Genomic DNA, 13845 nt, shown 5'->3' on the forward strand with positions numbered 1-13845 from the left:
CTGGCAACACGCTCTCTCTTCTCAGTGTGTCCTGGAGGGTGACCACCAGGCCATTACTTTTGCCAAAAGGGTCTCAGACATCAATGCCCTAACATCAGAACTACCATACACAGTGTTCTTCAAGGACAAGGTCCAATTGCGTCCTTATCCAGCCTTCCTTCCGAAAGTGGTTTTGCAGTTCCATAGTAAACAGGCTGTCTTCCTGATGGTCTTTTATCTGAAACCACATACCCACGGGGAAGAACAAAGCCTCCCCTTGCTAGATATTAGACGTGCACTGGCCTTCTACATCAAGGACTAAACCATTTTGGAAAACTACTCAACTATTCATAGCCATTGCAGACAAGATGAAAGGTCTTCCTGTCTCAGCCCAGAGAATTTTGTCATGGATCACATCCTGCATCCACATATGCTATGACATGGCAAAGGTTCCTGCTCCACCTGCCCTGACAGTACATTCCACAAAGGCCCAAGCATCTTGGGTAGCATTTGTAGCACAAGTTCCTATCCAGGACATTTGTAGATCGGCGATGTGGTTGTCAGTTCGCACTTTTGCTTCTCATTACACCATCACCCAACAGGCTAGGGACGATGCTGGATTTGGTCAAGTGGTGTTGCAGTCAGCGTGTCAGTAGTCTCTGAACTCTTCACTTGGACAACGTCTTGGGAATCACCTACATTGGAATGGACATGTGCAAACACTCGAAGGAAAAATGGTTACTAACCTTTCCATAACTGTTGTTCTTCGAGGTGTGTTGCACATGTTCTTTCCAAGACCCGCCCTCGTACCCCTCTTCGGAGTGAGCCTGAAAGAAGGAACTGAGGGGGCATGGGTCAGCAGGACCCTTTTATACTGGTGCTATGAGCGTGCAACTCCAGGGGGGACTAGAGCCGACCCAACAGATATCACTGAGGGGAAAATTTCTGGTGTCTGTGCTTGGGGCGAGCATACGCATACATAGGAATGGACACGTGCAACACATCTTGAACAACAACAACAGTTACGGAAAGGTTAGTAACAGTTTTTTCCTCCTCCCTCTTTGATGGAAATAGTATCAGCTCTTCAGGGGAGAGGGAGAGAGCTCTGCCTGTCTCTTGCAGCAGCCTGGATTGCTGTTGTTTCAGGAGGTGGGAAAATCAGCCAGTTTTCCCCAAGTGCTACTAAAAATGTGTGCCCCTCAGCAACCCAGTTCCCTTCTTGGAAATTTGATTTTACAGGTCTATGACCTGTATGTCTTATACACTTAAGAGTCCCCAAGAAAAAAGGTGATTTAAAGTGACTATAGATTTACTGAAAGGCTTACTCTTGTCAATAGTGAATGAATTTACTATTGCTTAAAAAGTATAGGGAACTATCTTCTTTGCTTTGTTGTAGGTATTAGTGATAGGTGTAAAAAAACCTAAAGATATATAAAACAGAACCCTAAACATTCAAATCTTGTTTTCACTTTTTTTGGGAGTATGGAGGTGTGTTTATTATGGAGTACTAGTACCTTCACTGCAACCAATTTCTTATACCAATAATATATATACAGTATATATAGTATATTCCAAACCATTGCTCCTCTTTCCCCAGTTTCATAAAAACCAAGGCAATCCATCTCAAAATTCATATATCAGATGTCATGCCAGAGTAGAATTTTTCTCAGAAGTATGGGGCAAATTGAAGGCATGTGGGGGTTACAAATTGTATTCTTTACTTTTAAAGAACATTTTCTAAACCTCTTTTGGCTTGGAATATCTCCAACAGAGATGTGAATAGAAATTTCATCTTCATTTCTCCAAAATCCCTAACAAGTAGAATATCCTAACATATGTTTTGAGTGGTTGCATATAAGAATTACAAAGACATGGTGTGAGAATCCAAAAACAGACATATATTCACTTAAAAATAATGTGCAATACATGATTATCTTTAGAAGTGTATACAAGGTGTTTCTTTTAAGATGTGTTATAATATAATATACCAGTGTTATGCACACGAAGCCCTTGGGTACTGTGCAAAGCTTACATTGTGCAGATATGGATCACCATGTTAGGAAGAGTGGCCAGACTGGGACCTGTGGGCTGCAGATGAGTCTAGTCTGTCAAGAGTGTGCGGAAGAGTATTTGCCTTTTGAGGAGAGGTGGTAGAGAGTCTAATAGATGAAATAGGTGGAGAGCAGGCAAGCACAAATGAATGTGTGACCCTGTTTGGGAAAGAATTAGGGTCCGTTCCTGCAGTGTGTAACTCTGCAGGACTCCTGTCTGCAGGAAACTCTGTCACAGAGCAATTCTCTTAAATTTTTAAAAAACAGACAAAACACTTGTAAGGGTTTTTAGGTTGGCTAATAAGATTTTTTTTTTCTTTCTGAAATATAGCTGTTAGCCTGGAAGTTCTAATTATAGTTTCTGTCTGAGACAAAAGCCATAAATGGACCAAATGAACAATTGCATTTGACCTGCAATATTCCATTCATATTACACCATGAAGTACTCAGGTGCAGAATATGTAGCTAGCTATATATTATCATCAGATTATAATAACAGTTTTTGTTCATCTTTCTGTTTTGTGTAGATGTACACAAAGAAAGCTATTCCAAACTAAAATTGGATATTGATGTGTTTCCTGCTCAGACAGAAAATCTGAATATGCAGAGACAAATTAGATCTTGCTCGAAATTGGTCTTCACAGAAATTGTGCCATGTGTTTTACACAGTATATGCAATAGACAATGTTTGCTACTTTATGAATGTTTTTTAAAAAACAGGAAGTTTTTTTTCATAAAGGTAGATGAACTATACAAAACTATAATTCAAAAGATAAAATAAATTTAGCCTAATGGGGAGCTCCTCCTAATTCAGAAATCTAACAATCTTTCATATAGAAATGTTTGGGAAGGTAGAACTGCTAAAGGTACGGTTCTTAAAATTGCAATATTGACCAAATGTGTTTTGTCCTTGAAGCTAACAAAAAATTATTTTCCTGATATTTATGTAAAGATATTTATGTAAAGCTTGCGTTACTTCTGCCTTTTCCCTCAAAATGAGATGTGGTTCATGGACTGTAATATTTCAAAGTTGTAATTTTCCCCCTTAATTATTAGGCCTAAGGATTGCCTTCGGTCTGTTATGAAGAGAGTGAACCATAAGGATCCTCATGTTGCTATGCAAGCACTGACAGTAGGTGGCCTTTTGCTTCCTTCCTTTTTCCTCCTGCAAAGCTATGTTGTACAAATGCATGGCTGTCTTTTAATTTCTTTTTCTCTTCAGCTTCTAGGAGCATGCGTATCAAACTGTGGTAAAATCTTTCATTTAGAAGTGTGTTCAAGAGATTTTGCTAGTGAAGTAAGCAACGTATTGAATAAGGTAATGTATTGTGTTCCTTTATAGGATTTCATGATAGAATCTGAATTAGATGGGGGAAATACCTTTCTGAGAGGTGGAATGGAATCTGTGCTATTGGGGATTGTGTGGGGATGTGAATTTTAACAGAGATGTGAAGGATGGCTGAGGCTATAGTGAGTGAGGGTTGGTAAGGAAATGGTTGCTTGTCAGGTTGTGGTGGGAACAGAGTGTGTGCGTTAGAACTCTTTTTAAAAAAAAGATTAGAGGGACTTTATTTATGCATTTAGACTTCTATAGTAGCTATGAGCGTGATTCTCTCTTTCTTTAGATACTTAAGATGACGCATCTCATAGTAGTACATGTCTTTCTTGTGTATGTGAAACAGCAAATAGTAGGACTCCATTGCTAGATCTCTTAAAATTTTGACACAGAACTGAAAAATGGGTAAGAGATCAGTTACCTTTGAATAAGTTCCTAAGGCTATGGCAGTGGTCGTCTTCTTCAACACTTAGCCAAATGGTCGGCCGTAGCAATCGTTCATCATTTGGTACGTTCTTGTGCGGATGCAGGGGGCTTGTTGGGCCGAAAGTCTAACGTTGAAACAGACTTGATGCACCCATGTACTAGGGGGTCTTCCTCTGGGCCGTCTCCACCCCTCAATTGGTGGAATTTTAACTTGGATGTGGGATATGGCAATAACAAAATATGACCAGCACCTCCTTTTCAGTAACCTTGCATCTTTCCTTTCTCCTTACTCAGGCAGCAAGGAGTTTGTGTTATTCATAAGCCCCTATGCCAGTTGTACACCTTAAATGTTCTTAAAATACTATTTTAATGCTGATAGAGTTCTTACCAATTGTGATTATGTCACGGTTCTTCAGTATGCTCTTGTTATCAGACAACTTATCAGACAATACTAATGGTTAAACATTTGAAGAAACTCTCCACCTTAATTTTTCCTGTGTGCAGTAGAACAGCACCTTCATCAGGATAGGAAATGAAGAGAATTAAGAGTGCGTCAATTTGATTATTTTGTGTACTTCTTGAGATACTAAATTTAATTTAATAAGAAATTATTAGGAGCAGATTCCTAAATTATAGAACTTAACTTCTTCCGTTTCCAGGGTCATCCAAAAGTCTGTGAAAAGCTAAAAGCCCTAATGGTGGAATGGACAGATGAATTCAAGAACGACCCACAGCTTAGTCTAATATCTGCCATGATAAAAAATCTTAAGGAGCAAGGAGTTACGTTTCCAGCTGTTGGTTCACAGGTATAATTCATATAATAATATGCAAAAGCTTGTGAATTTAAGTGATGAATGAATTCCTGGAATTTCATACAAATTCTGTTTATCTTGGATGTCTACAGTTTTGTAGGTTTATGTTTAAAAGTTATGTAATGCATTTTAGAAACAAAATGTCAACTTATAGAAACGTTAAGAATTCCTCTGTTTTAGACAAAATTTGAATGCTCCTTTAAAGAGTGCATGCTGTGATTTGCATTGTATTTTAAAATAAATGGCCTCAAGAAATTTGGCTGAGACAATGACAGAACAAAATAGTGTGTTTAATGTACTGCCATAAAGTCCATTGTAATTAACTTTCACTTTTGTGGTGTTTGGCTAGGCTGCAGAACAAGCAAAAGCAAGCCCAGCTCTAGTAGCCAAAGATCCTGGTACAGCAGTTAACAAAAAGGAAGAGGAAGATTTAGCAAAAGGTGACTATTTATTTTCTGATCTATATACTTTATGATATAGTTGTTAATATCTACTAAATATATACTGCTTAAGGGATAGCTTTGTTTTGCCTCTTTTCCTGTGTGTAGTAGTATATTTATGAACTGCAGTGATGATTATTCAATTTTAAATATTTAAAAAACATGGAAAAGATTTAAAAAAAACCCTTTGTTTTACTTATAGGTATTAAAAATCCTTTTCTGCTTTTTACTTGTAGGTATTTAAAAAATCATTCTCTGCTTTTTGAATTATCCTCTGAAAAAGTGAAGTGACATTGTAATAGCCTGCTAGTCAAATGTGATCTCAAGGAGAGCTTCACTTTGAAAGACTTAGTGGAAATCCTTTACTTGGATTTCTCCCTTATTTGGGGGTAGATGAGGTACCTTAGTTGCTATAGGTCGGTTAACAATAAATTTGGTGTTGGAAAGTCGACTGTTGCTAAAGTGGTGGCAGAGGTTTCTGAGGCAATCAGGCGTGTGGTTTACTCCAGGGTGGCGGACATTAAAGATATTCCGGAGGTAATTGCGGTCTTTGAGAGAATGGGATTTCCTAACTGCTCTGGGGCAATTGATGGAACTCATGTGCCATAGTTTGTCCTCCTCAAGGAGCACATGAATACATAAATCATAAAGAGTGCTACTCCTCATGTACCACAGAGGTCAATTTATCAATGTCAACATGGGCTGTACTGGAAAAGGTCACAATGCCAGAGTTTTTCACTACTTTGGAGTCTACATTCATCGACAGACTGTGATACTATTCCCACCAAATGACATTGACATAAGTGGAGTTACTGTCCCCACCGTTTTTCTGAAGGATCCCATGTGTCCCCTTTTGCCTTGGCTTATGAAACTCCCGATTTCAGAGGCCCTGGCAAAAGAAGGTTTAATTACACTCTCAACAGGTGCAGAATGATTGTTGAATGTGCTTTTGGCAGGTTGAAATTCTGTTAGAGATCTTTACAAACCCATTTGGAAGCCATTGTCATCAATGCTGTCAGCAGGACTGTGGCATGCTTTGCCCTTCACAATCTTTGTGAAGCCAGAGGTGAGCTATTTCCCTCTGAACGGACCTATGACAGCAAGGGGCCGCTGAATTGGTGCCTTCAGCCAGGAAGTGCCGCCACCCCTGCGGGAGCTGGTTGCATCTGGGCAACAGAAGTCAGGGATGCTTTGTGTTCTTACATTATGGACTTGCGTGGCCCAGTGGAAGAGGGGGAATAGTACCTGTATGAATATGTTTGTAGGGGAAAAGTGGCTAATTTTTGCGGGATTGGGGGGTTCAGTTCTTGGGAGGGGTTTTGGATTGGTTGTCATGCATTATAGTTATGAAAGACATGATGAATTGAAGGGGGGTAGCATGGGTTTATATATGAAATTTATTGTAATGTGAATTGCTGTACCTGGCTAAATAGAAGAATAGTGTTTGCTTACTAATATATAATTGCTCCTGAATGTTTTTTTTATCTTTATCGTCTCAAATCGTTATTGTATCATGTGACGCAGTGATAGCAATAAAATTTCTCGATGACATAAAAGGCTTTAGTTATAAACATGTATTAAAACACTACAACAGTCACCAGTTGCTTGGCAGGCCAGCTGATATTACAACAACCCAAAACAAAGACCAGAAGAACCTTTTTTTTTTTTTAAAGTGCCAGAAACAGTGCAAACCCAACACAGACCCTCTGCCATTACATGTTCCCTGGCCCCACATTCTCCTTTTCCTTTCTTTTCCTGTGTTCCATTGATTTACTCCCAGAGAGAGGTGGCAAAGGTATCCACAGGGAATGGGTTTAATAAGGAAGGCTTCATGGGGTTCAGTTGCTCTGCCCAGCTGCCTATGGTGCCTGACTGCATGGACTGCCCTGATATGAAGTTGTCCAAACTAGTTCTGGACTGTGGTTAACTTGCAGGGGGATCAGGCCATGGTGAGGGGGAGGCAGCAGGAGACAGTGCTCTTGCAGTCATGATAGAGATGGCTTGCTGAAACAGTTCTCTGTTGAGCTCTGTCTTCCGCTCTTAGCTGTTCTTCCTGTTCCAGGAACTGTTTTGCAATTGCCTGCTCCCTTGCTGAAACTTTGTCCTCCACCTGGGCAGCGAGCTTCAGTCTTCCCTCCTGCCTCTCAGCATACTGTTGCTCCAGTCTTGTGTCCCTCACCTTCGGGTACTGGACTTGCTGGTCTGCTGTCTCAAGAACTTAGACCATAACTTCATCACGAAATGCTTTCTTTTGAACAGTCCATGAAGGTGCTTTGCCCCAGGGATTGAGTTTTTGATGAACAAAAGGCAATAGAGGTTGAGGGCCCAGAAATAGGAACAGAAACAGGATTATTGTCTAACGTAGCTCAATGGAGGAGCATAGAATTAATTCTTGTGGAATCTCCATGAGACAAAATGTTGTTTTAAAACTGAACCAATATATTTCATGATCGGGATGCTTCAGTCTACATTCTCTGGACACAGCCTGGTTAGTTGCAGTTACAGAAGTGCAGAGACAATTGTAAGTGTAAAATTACATCTTTTTCTGTTTTACTAGAATTGCGTAACTGCTTGGCTAGAGAGGGGGTGGAGTGGTGGCAGATAGTGCCCTTGGTGCAAAAGACTTTTTTTTTTTTTTTTAAATGATTTCAGGCCTTTCACATTTTGGAGGACATAACTTCTCTTATGGTGCCATATTGCTAAAGGGAGATGTTATTCCAGGTAGTTGGTGGGAAACCTGCAGTGTATGCAGCAGAAATATTCAAACATATAGTGACTGAACATCTGTGAGTGCAGTGAGCTAGTCAGCTACTGAGGTGGCCCTTGGAACTATGCCCTTTCCTGCAGTGTAACTGCATATCTGGAGTTCCAGCTTCAGGAAAAGTTTGCAGCTATCAATAATCAGGATTGGGTCAGAATCCATGAGAGAATTAACAGGATGCAGCATTAGTTCACACATGGTTTACCCTGTTGTTGCTGCATGCAGACTTCTACAACCTTCCTCTTCCCCATTCTCGGCACAGTTCTAGGCAAAAAATGTCATCCTACTTGTACTTGGGAGAAATAATTTTGTGACCCAGTGACAGCATGAACTATCTCTAACTGAAATGGACTAGATTTGGAAATAGAAGACAGTTTCTGAAAAACACACACACAGTTCACTCTTTCCAGATGGCTCCATAGGTGGTTCAGTGATTTACAGAGTGGCAAATTTCAAGCTCTTACCACTGAAAGGAAAACATGAATGACCCTGGCAAACATCTGTGACATTACAGTTAAAAAACTGTTTAAAGCAGGTTTTTTTTACTGTTTTCAATTCCCGATTGCCATTTTGAACTCCATGTGATGATGTGGGGGAGTGGAGGGAGGAAGGCGGATTCCAAAGTGCTCTGAAACAATCTGCCATTAGTAGATACAGGCTGCCTGCCAGGGCTTCTCATAACTTGTGCATTGGTTCACAGAGCGGAAATCCCTTCCATTATTGTAGTAATAAACTTTTACTTGGAGTCAGAAACATAACAGGCTCTGGGGAGGCTTTGGTCTCTACCACCTTTTCTGCAGGCTCGCAGTGGGATGTTCCTCAGGGTGGGGGAGGATGAAAAAGCTGTTCTGAGTAGGGACCTAGAATTTGCTGTTAATCCCGTTCCACAACCTTCTTTGTGATTGGTTTCATAGAATCACCTGCTGCTGGCTCCCATCAGTCCCCATGCTGGATTCAGGGACCAGCAGGGCACCATTCTGGCTGACCAGATCGTCATGCACCATGGTTGACTCCTTGCTGGGTGCAGTGCCCAGCACTTGGTCAAACTCCTAATAAAACAGCCATGACATTGGTGAATTGCCCAAGATGTGGTTCTTGTCTCTCGTCTTCTCGTACTCACTCTTCATTCAGTCTCTTAATATGCTCCCTGCACTGATCACATGTCTGGAAAAATTTGCAGAGCTGCCAGCTTTTTAGCTCTTTGCTGGTACACATGGTTATTCCTGGTACTTTTGCTGAGGTCCACAGTTTTAGTGGCTTTGCACTAGAGAGTCACCAAAATCAGGCTATGCTTCCATGGCCATGAAGCAGCACAATTTACAAAAGGCTTGTTCTGTTCGGTATCCATTGCAAACTCAGGAGTCTGTCCAATGGTGTGCTTGCCGCTCAGTGATCAGAAGAGAATGGGTTAACGCTGACTCACTGAGCTGGTGCTGTATGTTAAGAGAGAGGGGGTGGGGTGGCGTGGCTTCTGTTTTCAGTTGAGTCGACTGGAGATTGTTGAGATAGAGAGGACAGAGGAAGTCGGCCCTTGGAATTGTGGGATACTTCTGGAGGACTCCAGGACACGAGTCAAGCAAGGCTGCGTCTACACTGTAAAACAATAGTGTTCAAACTCTGAGTGTCCCATCTTGACTTGGGCTGGGACCCTGGGTCCGAGCCTTGGGTTAGCATAATTTCAGTAAAGATAGAAGGGGGGTTAGGCTTGAACCTGAATTTAAGCCTTGGTTTATGTTGCAGTGTCGACATATGCTATATGACTCAGCAGGTTAGCAATGGATATATAGATTCTTTGTATTAATTATATGTATAAAGTTTTTGCACTAGTAGTTGGTGGGCATTTCTGACCTTTGACAGATGACAGCTTCAAGGATTTTTGTATTATCAAATGTAACTTGTAACCATAAACTGTTAAAAGTGGATTTTTTACAATAGCAATGTTTTTTTTTTCCTTTTTAACACTTCAAGCAGCTTTTAGTAAGAATTTAAATTACATTTGCGTATGTCCAAAGAAAAATATTCATTGAGTTGCAAATGTTTGGATCAAACCCACAGGTACATAAACCTATGGGAAAAACTTCCCCTGACTTCTTTGGACCGGGGGCCTTTATGTTAAAGTATTAAGTACTGATCCTGTTCCCACTGAATGCTATAGTAAAGCTCTAATTGACTTCACCTCAAGCAAGATTTTAAGATGATGAAAGTTAGTATTTTTGCTCAGTGTAGTTATTTCTAAACGAAGGGAAGAAATTGTGTATTGTGCAACAAATGCAGAATTATACTTAAAAGTATACTAAAAAGTAATATATACTTTTTGTATCTGTGAATTTTAAAGGAAATTATTTACTTTTTGTAGCCATTGAATTGTCCCTAAAAGAACAAAGGCCACAGCAAACAACACTTTCCAGTTTGTATCCGAGCACGTCAAGCCTCTTAACGAATCACAAACATGAGGGCCGAAAGGTTCGCGCGATCTATGATTTTGAAGCTGCTGAAGATAATGAATTAACATTTAAAGCTGGAGAACTTATAACTGTACTTGATGACAGGTAACTTACATAGATGTTCACAAGTAGTGCATGCTAGAAGTACATTTCTCAGACAAATGTTAGATATTAAAATACATACTAAATCCTCAAACTCCATACTAACTAGTGTTGTCAAAAATATAGTAACTATAATCTACATCATGATCATGTATAATGTTGTGATCTTGTATTGCACTACTCAAATGCTGGTATCTTTTATTCCTCTTTTGGAGGCTTATTGTTTCTCAGGATTGGATTTTATTTTCCTTAATTAGCTTCTTGTACGCAGGTTGCTTTAATTATAATGTTTGTAGACCTGCTTCTGAGGAAGAAATAGATCCAGGATTTAGCTATTTCAAAGTTCTTAGATATCTTCCAGTTTGTTTAGCAAAAAGGTTTTTATTATACACAAATTTAAATTTTCCAAGAGCAATGTCAGTGCTAATGAATAGTAATTATTAGAATTGTTTGACTACTTCATATTTATACTATGGTAGCATCTAGAGGTCCCAAGCAGGTTCAGTGCTCCATTGTGCTATGTGCAGTATAAACGTAACAAGTCCCTGTTCTAAACAGCTTATTCTCTCGTCGTTAAAATTTAAATGTCCAAAATTAAGTACTGTAGTACTATCGATGAGCAGCATTTATCTTTAATTCTTATTTTAACTCATAGAGAAACAAGTAACTCTTCTTCTTCTCCAGGGATCATTTGCTTTCTAAGCAGAGTGTCTGGTTTCTTTTTTTTTTTTATCCAAACACATACACTTATCCTCAAAACTCTTTGGATTACTGTCCTTCTGCTTCCCTTCTGTTTATTTCGCATTTCTACTACTGATCTAACTAGTAGGCTTTTCACAGTTTTCAGCTGTACTACAGTTTCTGGCTTTTTAGGTTCACAAATTGAACAATTTGCATAATTCACAAATTATGATCACATTCCATTCTCCCTTAGACATCCTGTCTGTTTTATATGGTCTGTTGTATGCCACCACTGAAAAGTGAAGGAGCATACAGGATTCCTAGGGAGAAGGTAAATCTGTTTCTGTTAAATTTTGAGCTGTGTTCTAAGATTTTTCTTTTATTCTTGATATAGTAAGGCCTTATCTACACTTAAAAGTTTTGCTGATGTCGCTACACCAGCACAACCCCTTTTAGTGTTGAGTAGCAAAAAAGTGCTTTTGTGGTAGAGCTTATTTTGCTCACCAATCCAAATAAGGTATACCAGCAAAAGTACTTTTTTGCTGATATAACTGCCTGTACACTCTGCCTTTTGCTGGTCTAGCTATGTTGTGTGTGTTTAGGTTTGTTTGGGTTTTTTTTTTTTTGGTTCATTTATTTATTTATTTTTTAAACAACACTAATCCACATAGCTATGCTGCTAAATCTTTTAAGTATAGAGCAAGCCTAAATTGAATGGGATGATGAGATTTTAAAATCTGGCTAATATGCACAGCACAAATTTTCTAAAAATGCCATGTATATATCACTGAAATGGTATTGCCCATTTTTTAAAAAAGCATACACTTCACTCTCTAGACATTTATGTTAGAAACAATAAATGAGACACTAATGGTTGGCTGTCTAATTCATATTTTAAAAAATTGTCTCACCTACATTCTCTAAGCACATGTACAACTTTTAAACTGGTAACGAAACAAAAGCATTTTACAGATTGGTTTAGCGCCAACAAGGACTCTGCCTCAAACTGTCAAGTTTTTCCAGCCAGTTGTTAATCACAGTAAATCCCCTGTGCCTCTGTTGGTACTATGAAAGTAGTAAAACTTAACTAACAGCTCAATATTAAATAATATTAAATAAAAACAGACATAACTTTCTATCTCAAGTGACTGTGCTGGAATCTCTCAGCAATGCAGGAAGTCTGTCATTGTGAGGATGAAATATGGAGAGTAAAAAAAACTTAAACAGTACGTTGGGATTTCCTCTGAGACCTTTTCCACTTGGCTTATCCAGAACACCTTGTCCAGTTGTGGGAGAACACTTGGTCCAGTTCTCTGGGATCCAAAACCCTCTGTTTGACTTCGGATTTCGTCATTCAGGTTCTTTTGTTTGTCATACAGCAAAGCTATGTTGAGTTGATCAGACTCAAGCGCACGGGGTGGGTATATGGCATACCATACATCTAAAGTTACACAAACAACTTCTTCCTATACGTAGATTTACACATTACATTGCATTTGCTATACATTAAATCTCACGTTTTTGGATTGGCTTGGTTACTTTGCGGGAACTAATCCCTGTACAGCATGCTCTGTCCATGTGCTGTTCATGTGGAACCTGATCTTTACATTCCAGGTTTATTTTGTCTATAGTTTATCTTGTCTAGCATCAGGGTGTTGTTGCTTATCCTACCTATCACAGACATCCTGATTCCAGTATACTGTTTGTCAAGCCCCTGTTTACAATTTAACCTTCCATTCACCTTCCCTATGGTATGATTCCTGATGTCAGATTTGTGTCCATTTATTCTTTTGCGTAAAAGAATAAATGGACACAAATCTGACATCAGGAATCATAACATTCAAAAACCGGTAGGAGAACACTTCGACCTCTCTGGCCACTCAGTGAAAGATTTAAGGGTGGCAATTTTGCAACAGAAAAGCTTCAAAACAGACTCCAACAAGAAACTGCTGAGCTTGAATTAATATACAAACTAGATACCATTAACTTGGGTTCGAATAGAGACTGGGAGTGACTGGGTCATTGCACATATTAAATCTATTTCCCTGTGTTGAGTATCCTCACACATTCTGATCAATTGTCTAAATGGGCCATCTTGATTATCACTACAAAAGTTTTTTTCTCCTGCTGATAATAGCTCATCTTAATTAATTAGCCTCTTACAGTTTGTATGGGAACTTCCACCTTCTCTGTATGTGTATATATATATATATATATATATATCTTCTTACTATATGTTCCATTCTATGCATCCGATGAAGTGAGCTGTAGCCCCCGAAAGCTTATGCTCTAATAAATTTGTTAGTCTCTAAGGTGCCACAAGTACTCCTGTTCTTTTTGCGGATACAGACTAACATGGCTGCTACTCTGAAACCTGTCATTATATAAACATAGCCTTTCCAGAAAGAAGAAATAGTGGAATGCACAAAGATTTAGCTAATTAACTAATATGAATATACAATGTGGACCAAAGACTACTTCTGGCTTCTGCAATACTCGGCAAAATACCTGGCTTCCTGCCTATCTATTTAAGGTCTGATCCTGCGAGGTGCCAATTGCCTTCTGCTCCCATTGGTATTGTCTAGCACTTTGCAGGATCCAAGCCCTTAATGCAGAAGCTTAAAGTCAGTAGAGAAATGTTGAATTGTCATACCAGGTTAGATCAGCGGCCCTTTCAGTCTAATATCCTGTCTCCAGCGTTGTCCATGACCAGTTGATTCAGAGGAAGGTGCAAGAAATCATGCATCAAGCACTTAAGGAATAATCTGCCCATAGGAAAAGTTTCTTACTAATCTATGTCAGTTGGGGGTTGA

The 13845-nt window shown here is 39.3% G+C and overlaps 1 protein-coding gene across 4 annotated transcripts in view; it reads left to right on the forward strand.

The window, feature by feature from the left end:
- STAM (signal transducing adaptor molecule) overlaps positions 1-13845 on the forward strand; it is a 76640-nt gene that overhangs the window by 42800 nt on the left and 19995 nt on the right. For 2 of the 4 annotated variants that reach the window (XM_037890792.2, XM_037890793.2), the window contains exons 3-7: positions 3087-3162; positions 3253-3348; positions 4452-4598; positions 4954-5044; positions 10162-10354. In XM_037890792.2, the coding sequence (XP_037746720.2) occupies positions 3087-3162; positions 3253-3348; positions 4452-4598; positions 4954-5044; positions 10162-10354 (603 nt within the window). Of the gene's footprint in view, positions 1-1709; positions 2481-3086; positions 3163-3252; positions 3349-4451; positions 4599-4953; positions 5045-10161; positions 10355-13845 lie in introns of those variants that run through there. The other 2 variants (XM_037890796.2, XM_037890797.1) reach the window with 2 other exon arrangements.

The sequence above is a fragment of the Chelonia mydas genome, chromosome 2 (assembly GCF_015237465.2).
Source record: "Chelonia mydas isolate rCheMyd1 chromosome 2, rCheMyd1.pri.v2, whole genome shotgun sequence".
Lineage (NCBI taxonomy): Eukaryota > Metazoa > Chordata > Testudines > Cheloniidae > Chelonia > Chelonia mydas.